The sequence below is a fragment of the Leucoraja erinacea genome, chromosome 17 (genome assembly GCF_028641065.1).
Source record: "Leucoraja erinacea ecotype New England chromosome 17, Leri_hhj_1, whole genome shotgun sequence".
Lineage (NCBI taxonomy): Eukaryota > Metazoa > Chordata > Chondrichthyes > Rajiformes > Rajidae > Leucoraja > Leucoraja erinaceus.
Window position 1 is genome coordinate 37279789 of NC_073393.1, and position 20446 is coordinate 37300234.

At 42.9% G+C, this 20446-nt stretch overlaps 1 protein-coding gene across 1 annotated transcript in view; it reads right to left on the bottom strand.

Annotated features, from left to right (window-relative positions):
- Nucleotides 1-1257: 1257 nt before the first annotated feature.
- The window catches only part of terfa (telomeric repeat binding factor a), a 29487-nt gene continuing 10298 nt past the window's right edge, over nt 1258-20446 (bottom strand). Inside the window, exons 5-10 of the mRNA XM_055648969.1 lie at nt 13974-14111; nt 10781-10929; nt 8680-9087; nt 5304-5398; nt 2539-2594; nt 1258-1797 (exon numbers count right to left, since the gene is read on the bottom strand). Of these exons, the coding sequence (XP_055504944.1) occupies nt 1639-1797; nt 2539-2594; nt 5304-5398; nt 8680-9087; nt 10781-10929; nt 13974-14111 (1005 nt within the window). The 3' untranslated portion in view covers nt 1258-1638. The remainder of the gene's footprint in view (nt 1798-2538; nt 2595-5303; nt 5399-8679; nt 9088-10780; nt 10930-13973; nt 14112-20446) is intronic.

A 20446-nucleotide genomic window follows, 5' to 3' on the forward strand; every position in this document is an offset into this window, starting at 1 on the left:
TGCACGGCTGGCGGCATTGTCGTGCTGCAGCACCCCAGTGCTGATGGAAATAGCACCAGCGCCTCATGTTGGTGTTACTTGGAGCTTGCCTGAAGAGGCTGGTAGTGCCTGCAGCTTGCTGGTGCTGGACTGCAGGTGCAGTACCCTCACTTCCGCTGGGGGGCGATCGTACGGGCCATCGGGCTAGAGCTGTCACTCCTTCCACAGGAAATCGGGAGCTGCCGGGGTGACGTCATCGGCGCGCCTGCCGACGGCCAGCGCGTTGACGTCATCAGGGCTCGCCATCCACAGCGCGTCGGCGCGCCTCCCGAGGGCCCTGAGGTCGGCAAACAAGGCGCTGTGAGCTGCAGACGGATGTAGGCCGGCAGCAGATGCAGGTATGTATATTCGAACAACAGGCACGGCGTGTGCCCATTCAGTAGAGCCACCGTCTCCTTTAGGAGGCTAGATGGCCGTCGGTCGCCTAGGCCCTCCATATGCAGGATCCTAGCAGCACGCTCCATCCTGCTTAGGCCATAAATCTGGAGTAGGAGCTCCATAAGGCCGAGATACTTATCACTGTCCGGGGGGGGCTGCGAGGAAGTCCGTGACCTCTTCAACCGTGTCCTGGTCGAGGGCCCCCACCGGGTAATAGAAGCGGGTGGCATCGACCCTGATGCCCCGCAGGTTGAACTGGGCCTCTGCCTGCTGGAACCAGATGAGCGGCCGAGTGGTCCAGAAGTTGGGCAGTTTCACCGAGACCGTGTCCAGAGACAGGGCCGGGCCGGCCTGTGAGGAGGTAGGGCTTTCTCTTCTCTCCATCATGACGCCAATGGAGCGTCGGGGGTCACCAATGTAGTGCGTGGGTCTCAAAAGGAAGCACGAAGTCCAGTGTTTTGAGAGGCACCTTTAATTATGTTCCTCCCGGTTGTAGGGAAGACCAAACTAGAGAAAGATGGCACCCAAACCCCTGCCTTTAAACACTCTGGCTAAGGGCCGCCTCCGGACTGAACCACTCCCATGCCGAGGGGTTCGATAGTATGATGGCACGACCCTTGGGAGCCGCCACAAGTGCAACATCTGAGTCCTCGTTGTGCAGGTGTTCCAGAGATGAGTTAAGGGCCAGGGAGATGGCACGTGCTGTGGACCTGTTACGACAATAAAAAATCTGCAGTGGATCAAGGCTGGCTGGGAGGAGGGAGTAATTTGGCACCATCACCAGTCTCTCGAAGAACTTCAATATTACTACCATCCAAAGATTGCCATGGAGTCGTTGGGTAGTTTCACATTTTTATTATCTGATGATTAAGCTTCAAATGTCTGTATGCACTGCACATTTACATTAAGTATTACAAGTCAAAATGGATATAGTTCACAAAATTAAAAATCTTCTGCAGGGACACTATAGGAATATAACACTTGGAAGGAAAAAAAGCTTAAATTCTTTGATTTCTTCAGAGGTTTTGCAGAGGTTTTCTAGATTAAAATATTTTGTATCAGTGCACATATTAAGCACACAAAATAGCGTCAACAAATTATTCTCACATGAAACATTGCAACAGTAGATACAAAAGAATAGTCTTCTTCTATAATACAAAATTAACATGTTTTACTTTTTATATCTGGAAAATAGTTAAAATTCTATAAAGAGCAAATTCTTTAAGCCATGTTTAGCTTTTGCATTGTCCTCCATCGATCTTTAATCGTGACACTAGTACGATCACAAAATGGGTAATGCTTCAGGATCTTCAGCCAATTTCCCACTCCAAATTTTTGTACACCCTGTTTAATCCATTCACTTTCTTCAATTGTCCATTTCTGGAAAATAATTTTTATAATATAAATTAGAAACATTCAGATGTCTGAACAAAATACAAGGCCAAGATTGTCAGTGACTTTTGTAAACATCTGATAGTTAACCGCATCTATTATTTATAATTCAATTAATTTAAATCATGCTCAAATGATCATTTTTTCAACGCTCTTGCTGATGTAATATGATAAACAGGTGTATGGAAGCTTCATGCTGTCTTCAGAAGGAATCGGCAGTTTTACAAGTTTTGGGTTATATGATAATCTTGAGATAACACCAGATGATTTACTCCTCCTTGGGGTCGTAATAGAAACAGGTTTTTCAGACCATGCCGACCATTGATCACACACTGACTATTTCCATGTTATCCCACTTTCACATCCTACACATTAGGGGCAAATTACAGCAGCCAAATTAACCTACAAACCTGCACGTCTTTGGAATGTGGGAAAAACCCGCAGCACCCAGAGAAAATCCACGCGGTCACAGGGAGAACATACAAACTCCCCACAGACAGCACCCGTAGTCAGGATTGAACCCGAGTCTCTGATGCTGTGAGGCAGCAGCATACCATGCAAATATTAAATCACATTAATGAATGTAATGTTGTTTATTTCTTGTCATTTCCCAAAGAATCTTTAAAAAACACTTACAACTTTCAGTTTTGTGGGTAAACTGCACACAATACTAACTTCATTTTTTGGGTGTTATTGTAAATTATTAATGTTTCAAGGCATGCAATTTACCTGACGTTTGCTTGAGCATGAAAAAGTACTCTCTGTTGGAGAAGTTCTTCCATTCTCTGTAAGCAATCAAAGGAGTAAATCAATCACCATAGCCAGCGTAGGAATTCACACATTTGGCTGCGGGAATATGTCAACTAGAATTTTCTGTTAGACATAACGTTGCATATTTAGGTTACATTTCTTTGTGTCTGACAGACAAAACGCAAGCCAATAATCGCCCAGAATAAGGAGTATGGGTCAGAGACCAGAGTAAATAAGACAAGTAGCTGTGTCACAGATTGAAGTGCAATGAACATTGCTGGTACCAAGGAGGAGATAAAAAGTAAATTAATTTACAGATACAGAAAATCTGTTCAATGAGTGAAGAGGAAGGAAAGACAAATAATTTAATGCATCTTCAAAATCTTTACCAGGTTAAAACCTGAAGGATTGAGACTGTACAGATAGTAAACTTTCAGTGTTCCAGTCCTTTTTGGCAATGGCAGGGCTAATTTGGACCCGACATGGTCAAGGCTCAAATTTTAGTAAAAAATTGGTTTGTATCCTCCACACAAATCAGAAACATGCTGTTCAAGATTTTTTAACCGGAAGCTAACAGACAAAAGGCCAAGATTTTTCAGCCCATCCTACAAGGAAATTGCAATGCTTAGACAATCGTAGACAAGATTGTTTTAAATAGGGAGACGGCTAGACTTTGCCGGAAGATATTAAATTGGAGTGCTGGCAAATTACTTTATTAGATAGGAGCTTGGTTGGGAACAATGAGAGCAATTGTTATAGGGCGTCTACATCTGACACGTGGGAGGCATTTAAGGTCTAACTGATCAAAATTCAGAATCAGCATGTTCCAGTAAGGAGGAGGGATAAGGACAGCAAAGTAAGGGAACCTTGGATGACCAAAAATGGTGTCAATTTGGTCAAAAAGAAAAAGGAAGTGCATGCAATGTTTAAGTGGATGGAATCAGAACGGGCCTTCGAGAATGTAAAGGAGAAAATAACTCAAGCGGACAATTAGAAGGGCCCAAAGGAGCCACAAAATTGTTTTGGCATGACTGATCAAAGAAAATCCCAAAGATTTTTATACTTACTGTGATAGCTACCTACTGGATACATGGGTTCCTACTGCAGGCTTTGTAAAAGGTGAAAGGGAGCCTTACCAGAATTATGCCTGGATTAGAGGTTATTAGCTACAGGCAGAGGTTGGACAGACTTGGATTGTTTTCTCGGGAACACCCGAGGTTGTGGGGAGACTTTATAAAAGCATCTAACATTATGAGAGGCATGAACAGGGTAGACAGTCAGAACACATTTCCTCAGGATGGAAAATATCAAATACTAGATGGCATAGCTTACAGATAAGAGGGGCAAAATTTAAATGATGTGTCTTTTAGACAGAGGAGGTGATGGAATGCACTGCCGAGTATGGTGGGGAAGGTAAATACGAAAGTGGCAATTTCAAGACTTTTGCATAGGCGTATGGATATGCAAGGAACAGAGATATGGTTGTGTCAGAAAGAACTGCAGATGCTGGTTTAAATCAAAGGTGGACACAAAATGCTGGAGTAACTCAGCTGGTCAGGCAGCATCTCTGGAGAGAAGGAATGGGTGACATTTCGTGTCAAGACCCTTCTTCTGTGACAAACAGATTAATTTTCTCTTTAAAATGTTAATAACCATCTGCCAATTTTTTTTTTTAAATTTTGACAGTCCTTCTGCAATCTCTGATCCCAATGTACTGTAATGCTATATATATCCTGGAGAAAACCCTGTGCAGAAAAGTTGGGCTTGGTGACACGTTAAATACCACTATAGATATCATGATAGATATTGTTACATCTATGACCTTCCTTTCTGGAATCCATGCTGGATCTATTCAATTGAACTGGACAATTTCCTCTCTGCCGTTTTCCAGTCTTAAAAACAATTTTGAAAATCACGATCAAGCATTTTTTTGCCCTTCTGCTCCATGAGAGGCTTATGTTCTCCCTGAGCTCACCTTAGGACAGTGTGACAAGTGTACCGCCACATACTGACTGTCTCCAGGGCGAGTCCACAGCTTTGTGGATATTTGTACGGCAGAGATAGATTCTTGATTAGTACAGGTGTCGGAGGTTATGGGGAGAAGGAAGGATAATTAGGTTAGATATAGATCAACCATGATTGAATGGCGGAGTAGTCTTGATGGGCCGAATGGCCTAATTCTGCTCCTATCACTTATGGCGTTCGGCCAAGTCATCATCTTCCTCCAAATTCCCATTTTAAACATTTTTTGCATTTCAATAATTATTGTTCTAGTAAACATTGAAAATCCCTCTTCCAATCCCATTACCCCGTTGAATCTTTACTCTGGATTCCTATAGAAATACTCAACAATTGAGTAACTGATTTTAATTCCAAGAAACTTGCCATTATTGAAAACAAAACTGATTTGCTTGAATAGATCTGCACCTAATATGACAAAACATTCCTTCTATCTCAGGTTACCTATAAAATGCGCTCCAGAAACACACATATATTTCCAACCTAACAACCAGCCACAGATAACTTACCTCAAGAAAGGCTCTACTAATCAGACCTCTTTGACTTGGAGGTATAATTTAAGTTCCCTTACCATCACATGGTTGAATTTCCTGAATTTCCCTGTATTCCCACAAGGTTTTTAACAGTTCAAAGACCAACTATTCTTACGAGACACGTCAGGTTCTGCATTGAAACTCACTGTTCATAATGAGGCATCAAAATTAACAAATTACTATTTTACTCACGGATTGAATTATTTCGAGGTTCGCCAAAAAGTAATTCTTCATCACTCCAGTCTTCCTTCTTCTCAACTATACCTGGATGATTGAAGAACTTTTGCCTAATTGGCAGTTTGAGAGAAAAGAAAGTACACCAACTGTTACCAATGGCATTGCTGCCTAAACTAAAATCAACTCCCTTTGTAGTAAATATTGTTACCACATTTCTCACTTAACCTGAGATCTGTTATGTCAAATGCCCAAAGGAAAATGTTACAAATATCTTAGTGTGTGGATAAAGCAGACAGAAACACTACCCAATGGTTGGGGTTAGTGACACAAGTGAAATACCACCATAGACAGAGTTGTACAGCCCTTCAGCCCAATTCATCCATGTCAACCAAGTTGCCTAAATGAGTGAGGCCCACTTGCCTGTGCCTGGACTATATTCCTCAAGACCTTTCCTATCCCTGTACTTGACCAAGTGACTATTAAATGCTGTTATTGTACCTGCTTCAACCACTTCCTCTAGCACTATTTGTAGATTCCTCTACCCCGAGGAAAATACTGACCATTTACCTTATCTATGCCCTTCTCGATGTTACACACCTCTATAAGATCACCCTATGCTCCAGGGAAAACCTAGCCTATCCATCCTCCTCTTAGAAATGAAACACGCCAGACCCAGTAACATCCTCATAAATCTTTTTCTGAACTTTTTCCACCTTTAATAACATCCTTCTTGTAGCAGGGCGAACAGAACTGTGCACAGTACTCCAAATGTGGCCTTACCAATGTCTTGTTCAACTCCTAACATGACACCCCAATTTCTGTACTCAATGCACTAACTAATGAAGGCAAACGTGCTAAATGCCTTCTTCACCATCCTGTCTACCTGTATCACCCCTTCCATGAAACTATGTAATTGCAACTCTTATGTGTCTCTGTTCTACAATACTCTCCAGCGCCCTACCTTTACCATGCAACGCTTGCCCTAGATTGTCAATAAAATGCAACACTTTGCATTTATCGGAATTAAACTATCTGCCATTTCCTTGGCCCATTGGCCCAGTTGATCAAGATCCTGTTGTAATCTTAGATGACCTTCTACATATCATCTATACCATATCATCAATTTTGGTGTCACCTGCAAGCTAGCTCACCTTGCCATCTCCATTATCTTCCAAATCGTTAATATGAATAACAAGCAACAGTGGGCCTGGCACTGATCCCTGTGGAACACCATCATTACAGGGCTCTAGTCTGAAAAACAACTGTTTACCACCATCCTCAGGCTTATACCAATTTTGTATCCAATTCGCTAGATTGCCCTAGAATCCATGTGATCTAATCTTCCAGATCAGCCAACAAACCATATCTCATCAAAGACCCTGCTTTTCTCAAACCCCTCCCCATAAATCTTCTTGGGCACCCCTTCAAAACAAAACTCAAATCGAATTTGTGACACAATTTCCCAAGCATAAAGCCATGCAGCCTATCCCTAATCAGTCCTTACCTTTCCAAATGCATGTACATCAACTCTCTCAGAATCTCCTCCAATCACTTACCCACCACTGATGTTAAACTATCGTTCCCAGGCTTTTACTTACAGATTCTCTTAAATAAAGGCACTAAATTAGCCACCCTACAGTCTTCAGGCACCTCATTCATGTCTATCAAATATCTTTGTCAGGAGCCCACAATTTTTTTCCATAATATCCTAGGATACACTTGATCGAGTCCGGGGTATTTACCTGACGCATGTTAAGATCACCAGCACCTCCTCTTCTGAAATGGGAACTCTCTTCAAGACATCATGTTACCTCCCCTACATTATCTAGCAGCCATATTCTTTCCACATGGTAATGCTGACCAGAGATATTCATTTAACACCTCACCAATCTCCTGTGGCGCGACAATAAGATGACTATAGGCTATAGTCTTTTGACTAATACTTAGAATACAAATCTGATATCCCTGACAGTAGGTGAGCTAAGACTATTAAACAAATTCTCATAAAAAACAAGTGACCACCTAAATCTACTGTTCCAAGTTATAACACTCAACAGGACATTTTCACATTCTCAGGAAAAATAGAAGAACTGAGAAGAGGTGACAAACTGGCCTTTAAGTGTCTGTGGTTCCTTTTTCTCGATGTTAGCTTGTGATCTCAAATTATAAACTCCACATGTCGGTACTAAGAGGGAGGCCAGAAAAGAAGAGAAACAAATCTCTGGTATTCCCCATGTCAAATAACCTTAAAAGTAATTTAGTTTGAGTTGTAAATTTGATCCAAGGTATGAGAGGATATTATACATGTGATATTGCAGTGGAAGTCATTGACAGGAAAAGCAATAGAAAATAGATAATATACAATTCAGAATTCAATTTGTCGAGATCTCTTGTAGACATTACATACAGGCATATAGATAAACCTCATTATAATGGAGCATGATGGGGAGGGGGAATGAGAAATAGTTTCCATTATTGCCGATTGTCCGCTATAACTTTCCCTATTGACATCACTGCCCACTCGGCACTGGGTCGAATTCCTGGAACCCCATCACTGAGAGCCCAGTCGGACCTCCCTCACCATGTGGAGCACAGCAGCTCGAGAAGGCTACCTGGCTCCACCTTATCCAGCGCAGCCGGGGAACGGCAAGAACAGCTGCCCTTGCATCCCATTCCCGCATTCAGAGGTTGAGAGCAAAATGGGAGATCCGGGGACACTGAGGTGCTGGTGTGAGGAATCCCTGTCCCCCTGTAAGTAACATTCCCATGACTAGCTGCCTGTACGGAGTTCAGGGTGAAAGGAAGGACATCAATCTTATACGTAACACAGGTTTTGTTTCCAAAGACGCTACCTAACCTGCTGAATGTATAAAGATTTTAACAGCTAAAAATGTATTTTTGTTACAGCCAGTTAACAATACTAAGGCTGAAGATGGACACAAAATGCTAGAGTAGCTCAGCGGGACAGGCAGCATCTCTGGAGAATGAATGGGTGACGTTTCGGGTTGAGACCCTTTTTCTACTTATCCTTGGACCATGATCCCACAGATGAGCACCAGGCCATAATCTCACAGACTATTTTATCACTGCCGGCTGTCTGCTATCCACAGTAAAACCAGCATCTACAGTTCCTCCCTACATAATACTAAAGGAGGTTTGTTACATTGTTTAATAGAATATCATTGCACAACTATTGATCAAAGCAATTGCTTGTCAATTTCAATAGCCTCTCACTGTGTTCAATAACCTCTCACTAGCAGCCCGTGTTCTTAAAGAGACAGTGGTGTCTGATTAATGTATGGTCTCTGTCCGGTATGGTTTATAACTGAAATCTATTGTAAAGACGTCTGTAATAATGGCAGTAGGCTGTTTTTTTTTTAACAATTCTTACCTCTTGACATTCAGGCTGGTTTCTTGATTCATAATTTCTTTAAAAGCACCATTTCCATTGTGCGACTTAGTGGGACTCTCTCTATCATTGTGAATCGTTTTTCTGCCATCAGATACGGTATCAGGACATTCTACCTCATCCTGACTGTCTGGATCTATAACAAACCGAGACACAGCCTGTATGCAATTTGCACTAGGTTTTTTGAATCGTTGAATCTCCTTTGCCTTGGTTTTCTGCTTCTTACTTCGTGCCCTACATTGCATTTCTCTGCTTTCACACACGTTAAAATCGGACACGTCCATCTTTTCAAACAATGCCAATGGATCCAGTGTTGATTTATTCAGGGCACAGAATGCAGTTTGCAGGGCTGTGAAACTGCAAGGGAAGCCAGGCTGTGTTTCCTCCACCCTAGAAATAAAGTAAATTTGACATTATAGCATAAATGTTTCTCTGGATCTTGATATTTTAACATGCACTTCAAGACACCAAAATATGTTGCCCATGTTTACCGTTACCATGCAAATACAACAAATAACAAGTGGTTAACAGAAAAGTTATATATATTTTTTAAACTGAACCAATGCCGACTATTAAATTACATGAAAATACCAAATATTTGACAAACCAACTACCAGAACAGAAAAAAAGGTATTAGTATGTTTAAAAGGAACGTGGCTCACCTGATAAGTTCAAACAAGCCTTTGGTTTAAATTGTCAAAGAATGCAAAGAAGAAATCCATCAGGCCAAGTAGTTTAATAGTAATGACATTTTCAGAATATTCTATTAGTCCAGGTAATTTACTAGGCAGAGGCACAAATGGAAACTTCAGATGTATTGAATTCCATATGGGAACTCCAGGATGCTTTTGTGCAAGTGCAAATTGAGAGACAATTAGCTGACAGAAAACAAAGAATAGGGATAAATGGGACCTTCTCAGGTTGACAGGCCGTTACTTTGTACCCACCGGAATCAACATTTGGGCTCCAACAATTCACAATCTAGGTTAATAATTTGGTTGAGGGGCAAAATGAAACACCTGCTAATTTGCTGCCGAGACAAAAGTAGGAATAAGAGTTGAGATCAGAATGCAAAGAGGCCTCAACATGATTAATAAAATTGGAGTTAATGTGCACAGCGACTACTATGGGAAAAAATGTGAGATTAGCCACAATGGATTAAAAAAAACTGATTTTTAAATGTGGGAGAAGACATGTTGATGTTCAAAGGGATTTGGGTGACTGTGAGCAAGTCACCTGGTGTTATGACGCAAGAACACCTGTAATGATGATAGCAAATGGTAACCTCAGATGTCTCATCACAAATGCAGAAGACTTTATTGGTGTCACGGCTGGAACATTGCTTACAATTTTAATTTCATTACTTTAAAACATGTATCTGCTTGAGGCAGTGCAATGCCCATTATCACACTGATTGTTAGAATGGCAAGTCTGAGACGTGGAGAAATTGCATAGGCAAGGTCTCTTCTTTAGTTGAGGAGAATGGATGGTATCCTCATTGAAACTTGTAAAATTTGTACAATGCTCATCACAATGGAGGCAGGATATTTCCCTGGGCCGAGGCATCCAGAACTAGGAGTCAGTCTCAAAATAAGTTGTAGGTTATTGAGGGGTTACTTGAGAAGAGATTTCTTCAAATTTGTGCAATTTTGTAGCTCAGGGGACTGTAGTGATTTAAAACTGAAATTGATATATTTATGAATATTAAGGATCTCAAGGGATGGAGCGATCGAAAAGGAAAATGGCAGAGGCAGGGAAGCAGCTGTGATCTTGCCGAATGCAGCTTACAGGATTGAACCATCTGTTCATCCAATCCTAGCCTCAAGCTCTCTCCACATAACCATCAACTTCATTTTGATTTAAATGTCTGTCACTTTATCTCGGATGTACTTAAGAGCAGCCCTGCCTTGGATCCAAGGAACTATTCATTGCCTCCAAGTGTCAAGAAAAGAGAATGAGATTGACTCAAGACTCCTGCACTATCTGTTCACTACTCCCAGTCTATAGGATGGTCACCCTTACCTCAGCTTAATTACGTTAAGGTGCAGTGCGATAGTCAAAGTGGTAAAAAGATAAAAATGACCTGCTTGAACAGACGCAACATTCATCCCCTGGACTTGATGGGCATTTATTTCCATCGGAAGTCAGCATGTTCTGATTCTCTACTTGAACACAAGTCAATATTACATCTTTTTGTATCTCTGGAATGGTTGAAGTGGATTTCTCTGCACTCTGAAAATAAAACACAAAAACGTATAAACACAATGATTATTCCTTAGTTTTTTTGTGAAACTAGTTATGGAATTTACTCAACTTATGAGTAGAAATGCACGACATGATTAATAACTATGTAGATGTCACAAAACTAGATATAGTAGACAATGAAAATGGTTATCAAAAATTATGGTAAGGTCTTGATCAGCTGAGCAGTGGGGTGAGGAATGGCAAATTGAGTTTAACTCAGATTAGTGAGAGGTGTTGCATTTTTGGAAGTCAAACCAAGAAGGGCTTCACAATGAGGAGTTAGTGCCTGGGGGAGTATATATTAATGTGCCTGGGACAATATACATCAATAATTTAGATAAAGGGATTCAAATTAAGATTAGCAAATTTGCAGATGACACAAAGCTGGGTGGCAGTGTGAACTGTGAGGAGGATGCTATGAGAATGCAGGGTGACTTGGGACAGTTTGGGTGAGTGGGCAGATACATGGCAGATGCAGTTTAATGTGGATAAATGTGAGGTTATCCACTTTGGTAGCAAAAATAGGAAGGCAGATTATTATCTAAATTGTGTCAAGTTGGGAAAAAGGGAAGTACAACAGGATCTGGGGGTCCTTGGTCATCAGAATGAAAGTAAGCATGTAGGTACAGCAGGCAGTGAAGAAAGCGAATGGCATGTTGGCCTTCATAAGAAGAGGAGTTGAGTATAGGAGCAAAGAGGTCCTTCTGCAGTTGTATAGGGCTCTAGTGAGACCACAACTGGAGTATTGTGTGCAGTTTTGGTCCCCTCATTTGAGGAAGGATATTCTTGCTATTGAGGGAGTACAGCGTAGGTTTACAAGGTTAATTCCCGGGATGGCGGGACTGTCATATGCTGAGAGAATGGAGCGGCTGAGCTTGCATACTCTGGAGTTTAGAAGGATGAGAGGGTTCTTATTGAAACATATGAGATTATTAAGGGCTTGGACACACTAGAGGCAGGAAACATGTTCTTGATGTTGGGGTAGTCCTAAACCAGGGGCCACTGTTCAAGAATAAGGGGTAAGCCATTTAGAACAGAAATGAGAAAACACTTTTTCACACAGAGAGTTGTGAGTCTGTGGAATCCTATGCCTCAGAGGGCGATGGAGGCCGGTTCTCTGGATACTTTCAAGAGCTCTCTAGATAGGGCTCTTAAAGATAGTGGAGTCAGGGGATATGGGGAGAAGGCAGGAACGGGGTACTGATTGGGGTTTGATCAGCCATGATCACATTGAATGGCGGCGCTGGCTCGAAGGGCCGAATGGCCTACTCCTGCACCTGTCTATTGAGTGTTGTAGAACAGAGGGATCCAGGAGTACAAATACATAGGCCCCTGAAAGTGACATTCCAGGTAACTAGGGTGGTGAAGGCAACTTTTGGCACATTGGCCTTCACCAGTCAGAAATTGGGAGATATAGAAGACATTGGTCAGACCACATTTGGACTGTTGTGTTCACTTATGGTCACCCTACTTTAGAACAGATGCCATTAAACATTTACGAGGATGTTTCCAGGACTCAATGATCTGTGCTATCTGAAGATGTTGGGCCAGCAAGAACTATATTCATTGGAGCACAGGAGGCTGAAAAGTAATGTATGGAGATGTATAAAACCATGAGGGGGACAAATTCTGTTCTACAATAATTGTGTTTACTGCCTTGTTAAAATGCCATGTTTTTCTCCATCAAAAAAAAGCTGATGACAGGACTAAGATTGTTTTTTTGCATTTTACTGCAATACCATTCGCCACAACAAATATTTTCACTGTATTCCTTGCAAAATGAAAATTGATTTGCATTGCAAATTCTGAGAACTTGGAGCATATTGATCTTTAATATGTATAGCATTGAGATGTATAGCTTTGATCTTTAAATATTAATCCAGCCTGATCCTTAGCTGAGCCTGGTTTCTACCACTTCAGCAATGCCCAGTGGTGTAGATGGGTTGTCACAGTGCTGAGCTGTTTGCTGGACTATCAAGATATTTTTACAGTGGAGATTGACAGATTCTTATTAGTAACAGTGTTGGGGGTTATGGCGAGAAGGCAGGAGAATGGGTTTGAGATGGAAAAATAGATCAGCCATGATTGAAAGATGGAGTAGACTTGATGATCCGGATGGCCTAATTCTACTCCATACTCAATGACCATTCTGGCATACACAAACATTTAATAACAGTTGGAATAAATATACAAATACATTAACAAATATTTAAAGTATTTTTAAAACTTGATCATTTAGAGAAATACATTCAACATTGATAAAATACATTATAACTCATTGTCTCTTTTTAATTGTTCATTAGCAACTTGGCCCATTGACCTGGGAAAGGATTATGGTGCTTGTGCAAAGTTTATCCCTGTGCAGGCTCAATGAGCAGGCTTCCTAAATGGAGACCTGGCAAAATTAGCACCCAGTTAGATTTGATGAGAAGTTTACTGTAGCAGCAGGGGCAGCCACAATCAGCGTCAGAAGCAGGGCAAAATATGCTGCCCTCAGCTTAAGCCTGCATCAGCAATGGAAACTCACTTATTTTGTAAAGTCGTACTCCACCCCCCTTCCTTACTCAGTAATACTGAGAAAGCATTTCTGCAAAAAAGTATATAAAATTATAAAATGCTAGAAACACTCAGCACCCAAGAGAAATAAATTTAATCTTTGATCTGAAATGTTCTTTATCAGTGTCTTTTGTAAATATATTTTATATTTCACACCGGTTTTACTGGATTATACTTAGTTTTTTGAAATGTTATAAATTTAAATGCAATTTGAAAGCCAACCCAATAGAGAGGTGATTTCCACTATTATTTTGTTTGTTAATTTAAAACCTTAAAAAAACCCAATGAGAAACCTCTTCAATTAAAAGATGAATGGCACAAAGAGACATCAAACTAGATGTGAAGGTAAGATGTTTAACTGAAACAAACTATAAGATTGAACAGATACATTTCTAGAACATGTAGACTTGATTGATTTTGTCAATTTCTAAAGTATATTACACCACAAAAATAAAGAGATAAATCACAACACGTACGAGAAGAAGAAATGGCACGGCATTGCCTATTAGGCTTTCTGCAAAACACAACATCATCTTTTTCAAGTTGCTGTATGGAAAGAGGTCCAGATCTGGATGAGATGAATTCTTCTCCTTAATAATTGCTGAAAGCAATTTCTGAAACAACCAAATACAAAACAAATCTGAAATCAAATAACAGCAAATGTCCAATCTACAGTTTAGACTTTGTCCCAATCATAATGAACTCAATCACAGCGAGTACTTTCCTACTAGTTTATCATGTACTTAAACCCTGCAATTACATGATCGGTCAGGGTGTTTCACATGGTTTCTATTTCAGTCCCTCTTGTTTACTGGGATGCATCTTGTGTTTGTTGCAAGTTTTCAAATCAAATATCTATAAATAGGGAGGTCTCTTTTAAAACTGCATCAATGTGGCAGTTTCTAATTTAATTAGAAAGTAATTTGTGGCGGAATTGGTAGAACTGCTGGCTCACAGCCCCAGTGACCCGGGTTAGGTCCTGACCTCGGGTGATGTCAGTGTGGAATGCACACATTCTCCTTGTGACCGCATGGTGCTCCAGATTCCTCCCACAACCCAAAGATGTGCAGGTTTGTAGGTTAATTGACCTTTGTAAATTGCCCCAACTGTGCAAGGAAAGTATGTGAAAGTGGAGTAATGTAGAACTACATTACAGAACTACACCTGTCAGCACGGTGGCAGTGGCAGAGATGTTGTTTTATAATGCCAGAGACCGGGTCTGATCCTGACTTCGGGGGCTGTCTGTATGAAGTCTGTACAGGCTCTCCTTCACCATGTGGGTTTCCCCCAAGTGCTCTTGTTTCCTCCGACACTCCAAAGGCGTACAAGTTTGTTGGTTAATTGGCTTCGGTAAAAAAAGTAAAATTATCCCCAATGTGTAGGATAGTACTAGCTTACAGGGATCGCTAGTCGGAGCAGACTCGGTGGGCCGAAGAGCCTGTTTCCATGCTGTATCTCTAATTCAGTGGGAATGGTTGATCAATGGGTCGGCATGGATTCAGTGGGCTGAAGGGCCTGTTTCCACGTACCTTTCAATTCAATACAATACACAGTGCATATATGTCACAATTGTTCCCTATATCAACCCAAGTCACTGACTATCACTTCAACGATGACTAGCTTTATCTCAGTTATTATGCTCCGTAAAATTTAATGATATCTGTACTTCCAGGCTTATTCGTTTTCCAAAGGCTGGTGAGATGCTTATATGAAGCAGAGACCTTAAAACAAGCATTGAACAGACTAAGATTTGGTGGAGGGAAAGCAATGGAGCAGCTTTACTTGGTGAAATCCTAGGTACATAGCCGCAGATTTACAGACAAGCAGCAAACCAGAACACCCTGTCTGGTCTCCTTTTACCTTGGAAAATAAAATCTTAACTTGTTAAATTTCAATAGTTATTCTGTTGATCAGGAAATCTTTCTTTCATGATCAGTTTTGAGTCACTAAGTCACTAAGGCCGTTCAACTCAAGTCACCCATGCTTTCTAAGATGTCCATCAAATCTAGCCCCATTTGCCTATGTTTCTCTAAATCTTTCCTATCCATGTACCTATCCAAATGTATTTTAAACATTGTTATTGTACCTGCCTCAACTACTTCCTCTGGTAGCTTATTTCAATATACCCACCACTCTCGCTGTGAAAGAAATTGCCCCTCAGGTTCCTAATTAATGTTTGGCCTCTCACCTAAAACTTTTGCTCCCTATTTCTCTATTGTGGAAGCCTGAGAAAAGACCTTGCCATTTTTAGTTTAGTTTAATGAATGTACAAACTCCGGACATACAGCACCCGTAGTCGGGATTGAACCCGGGTCTCTGGTGCTGAACGCGCTGCAAGGCATCAACGCTACTGCTACGCCACCGTGCTGCCCATATTCCCCAAATGGGGATTTCACCCTCATAAAACCATATTCCCCTCATGATTTTATCCACCTAAACAAGATTATCCCACAGTTTCCTACATTCCACACCAAAAAATTGACCTTGCCTGGTCCAACCTCAGTCCATCAAGTCCTGATAATATCCTCGTAAACAGTTTGGCCTATGTGCCAAAAGCTTTCTTCACTACCCTGTATACACGTGACATCAGGAAACAATGTACTTGTACTCTTAAATTCCTCAGCTCTACAGTAGTGGATGGCTTTATGTTTATAGTGTGGTTGTGATTTATCAATCAAATGGGCAGGTTATTGAAGTTGCACTCGTCCAGCCAAGTGGATACTTTTCCATAACACTGCTGACATTTCTTCTGGAAAGACATTAGGTGGCAAGGATGCAAGCGACTTGCCACAGGATACAGAGTTTCTTGAAGTCACAGTTTTAATATGGTTGGCTGAGTGGAGCTTCTGGTCAGTGGTGACAATCACCATGCCATTTACGATGAAATGATATTAACACTACTGATGTCAAATCATTAACATCATGTTGCTGATGATTGACTGTGGACTAAACAAGCAATATAAATGGATTGTATTTTTTCCTCGTTTTAGTGAGCAGCTTAACTTCTCGGACCGTCATGGAGATGCCAGTGTTTTATTTGTACTGGAACGGTTTACTGGAGGCACAAGTCTTCACCATTACAGCTGGGCTGATTTGGCCCTTTATCCTTTGCTGCAACCAATGCTCCCAGCTATGTATTGATATTACATACAGGAATCAAATTGGTCAAAAACCACCTCTGCGAGTTCAGAAATATCATGAGGAAGCACTTCAGGCAGAAGCTAATGATGAATGTTGGAGTTCGACTTTAAAGTTCATCTACAGGGCCCTGCCATTTTTGAGTATAAAATATTCTTTGGTATCACCTCTGCCCATACTTTTTTGTTTAAATTGTCAACCATTCAAAATTAGGTTTTACAGGATTCCAATGTTTTGTTCTGAACCTGCTCAGTTGTATACTGCATTCTGTTTTCACTGTACACCTGTACAACCATGCACACCATGCTGCAGCTTTCTTAACTGGAACCTCAGCACATTTAGGTGAGCCTGGGGCTGTGCTCAGTATTAAAATGAGCGATTTGCTGGGCTATGAAATTACAGATCGTGGTGTACATTTCTGCCACTGCCAGTGATAGTCTACAGTTTCACGGATGCCTGGTTGACCTACCAGATCAGTTCTGCATCTATGTATTTAATACAAATAGAATGTCACACAACAAGGTGGAGGGTATTCTTAGTGCAAGAATAGGACGTTTATGCAATGGTCACTTCTACACTCATGGGCAGATGAGTCTGCCAGTCAGACTGATGATGGCAAATTCAGGGATGTTTAACCTCTTGTGGATATATAAAGTGTTACAGCTGGAAACAGGCCCTTGGGCCCCACAAATGCTGACTATCAATCACCCGCCAACCCGTTTCTTCTCCCTTCATTCCCTCCAATTCAGCTCCCCACAAAATAATTTTATTGTTTATATACATACAGCGATTAATTAATCCACCAACTCACAAACGTCTTTAGGATGTGGGAGGAAACCAGAACACCTGGTAAAACCCCCCACACGGTCTCACAAGGCGAGTGTGCAAACTCTGCACAGCACCAGATATGTTACGGATGAATTGGTTGCAGGGACTGTGAAGCAGCAATTCTACCAGCTGAGCCATTGAGCCACAGATCCATCTGGATATTAATTCCTTCAGGACATAGCTTTCCTGAAGTAGTGTGACATATGAATTAAATTGATGGTGGGGGTGGGGAAGTAAAGAGGTGTGTGTAACTGCATTCATAATTGGCTGCAATTTTGTGTGGTCTTCAGCAGAGCTGCTGCATTATCCTCTGATATGCAAAAAAAAATACGCAGCTGGGTGGAGGGGAGGGGAAAGTATAGACGGAAGCCAAAATTTAAGTGGAAGCAGATAAGGGTGATGTAGAAATAGAATACAGGTGCAGGAGTAGGCCATACGGCCTATCGAGCCCACACCACCATTCAATGTGATCATCCACAATCAGTACCCAGTTCCTGCCATCTCCCTATATCCCTCGATTCCTCTGGCCCCAAGAGCTCTATCTGATGGCCCTGTCTCACGGTGCAAGTCCACCCACGAGTGATCCCAAGTGAAAGAAACAAATCAAACTCGTGGTTGTCTACGAGATTCCAAGTTTATGTCCACGAGTTTAAACGAGTTCCCACGTGTATGTCTAAGTTTGCCGTTTACTTCTCATTTCTGCGATGTACCAAGTTCCTCTCCCGAGTTACTCTTGAGCCAACAACGACTACCGATGTGTGGAAACATCATCACATGGATAAAAATGTCATGAAGGTTTTTTTTACTATAAAAAGCCTCCCATGACCAGAACTGCCCCGATGATCAGCTTCTCTGTGTCTCTTATGTGGCATGCTTCCATCAAACATCCATCACAGTGGACCCACTGTGATGGAAGGCAAAGTCTTTTCTCTCTCCCGTTCTCCACGTCTCTCCCGATGTCCAAGCCCCAGGCGGGCGATGATAAGTCCCACGGCCATTTTAGGCCGCGCGGGGCGATGTACGACCCTGCTCCCGGTCTAAAAGTCTCGAAGTTGGAGCCCCCGGCGGGCGCTGGAATGTCCCACAGCCATGAAGCCGCGCCGGGCGATGTACGACCCCGCTCCGGGTCGTTCCAACCCCGCGACACGGGCTGGAGAAGTCGCGTTGCGGGAGCTCCGGGAAGCGGTCTCTCCCCCCGGACCCGCGAGCTCCCGATGTCCCAGTCCACCGGACCTGCGGCTGCGTTGCTGGAGCCTCCGAGCCCCAGGAGTCGAGTCGCAGCAGCGAGTCACCACCGCTCCCCACGCTCCGAGGCCGGCCAGCCCCACGATGGTGAGTAGTCCGCAGCTCCGCAGTCTCCCGAGCCCCCGGGTCGTTCAGGTTGGAGGCCGCTCCACGGTGCCAGGCCCCAACGACAACGGAGACCCGACAGGGAAAAGGTCGGGTCTCCCGGACAGGGAAGAGATTTTAAATGGTTCCCCCCTCCACCTCCCCCCCGCCCCCCACGTATACACATTTAAAACCAGTATTAAAAAACACCAACACTACATTTAACAAGACAAAAAAATTTAAAAAAAGACAGACTGGCTGTAGGGGCCGCTGCAACTGGTGAGTCGCGCCGCCAAAAGTTCACCAGCGATCACCGCACACTAACACCATCCTACACCCACTATGGACATTTTTACATTCACCAAGCCAATTAACCTACAAACCTGTACGTCTTTGGAGTGGGGGGGATCTCGGAGAAAACCCACGCAGGCCACGGGAAGAACTTACAAACTCAGTACAGACAGCACCCGCAGTCGGGATCGAACCTGGGTCTCCAACGCTGCATTCGCTGTCAGGCAGCTGCACCACCGTGAATGTTTTAAGTATCAAATGGAAGAGCAAGACGGTGATCAAGGCGGAGAAAGTGTAGAGGCCAATGCCCAGGTAGTCCAAGTCGCAGGAGTGCATGTCCACCATGACGACGCCGTGGCCGCCCGCGGTGGGCTTTGGGGGAGGTGCAGGTGACTTCGGTGACCAGGCGAGGGATGTAGACCGTGGTCTGATTGATCCACCACACGAACCACCTGGCGTCGCAGGTGCAGAGAAAGTGGTTGCCACTTAGCCGCAGCTCCCGAAGGCGTTTGATGGCGCTGTCCGGGAAACTGGAGGCCTGGATGGTCTTCAGGTTGTTGTAGCTGAGATCCAGGTACTGCAGGGAGGTCACGTCCCGCAGGAAGTCCTTGGTCAGCTTGGAGATCTGGTTGCGGGTGAGGTTGAAGACGCGCAGGGTCTGGGTGCAGTTGGACAACATGCGAGGCTCCGTGGTCAACAGGTTGCTACCGAGGTCCAGCAGCTCCAACCAGCCTAGCAGGTAAAGCCGGCCCCAGTTGAATCTCCGCAGCTGGTTACCGCTCAGCACAAGCTCCTTGAGTAGCGGGGGCAGGTGGTCAAACACGTCGTGTGGCATGAACGCGATTTTCTTACCCTAATAACCCACTGCTATCTATGTTCGAGAGTGAAAACATGCAAAGGGCGGGCACGGTTCCTCGCCAGCGAAGATGGACACAGATTGCTGGAGTAACCCAGCGGGACAGGCAGCATCTCTGGAGAGAAGAAATGGGTGACACATTACTTCTCTCCAGAGATACGGCAACAGCACAGCACAAAACCAGTCTGAAGAAGGATCTCGACCCGAAATGTCACCAATTCCTTTTCTCCAGAGATGCTGTCTGCCCCGCTGAGTTACTCCAGCATTTTGTGTCTATCTCCCATGTCTTATAATGTCACCTCACATTGTAAAATCATTATCTGAAGAAATGTCTATTTGTTGGCTCAAACGTACTCTATGTAGAACTCGCGTTTCTCTCTGCTTCATATATGTGGGAATTCCCTCAGCATGATGACTTTTCACGCGTCCCGCCCGGTGTTAACCCTTCCCATCAATGCTTGAGCCCCCATCTTCGCTCAGTACCTTCAGCTTCATCGGCAGCTCACT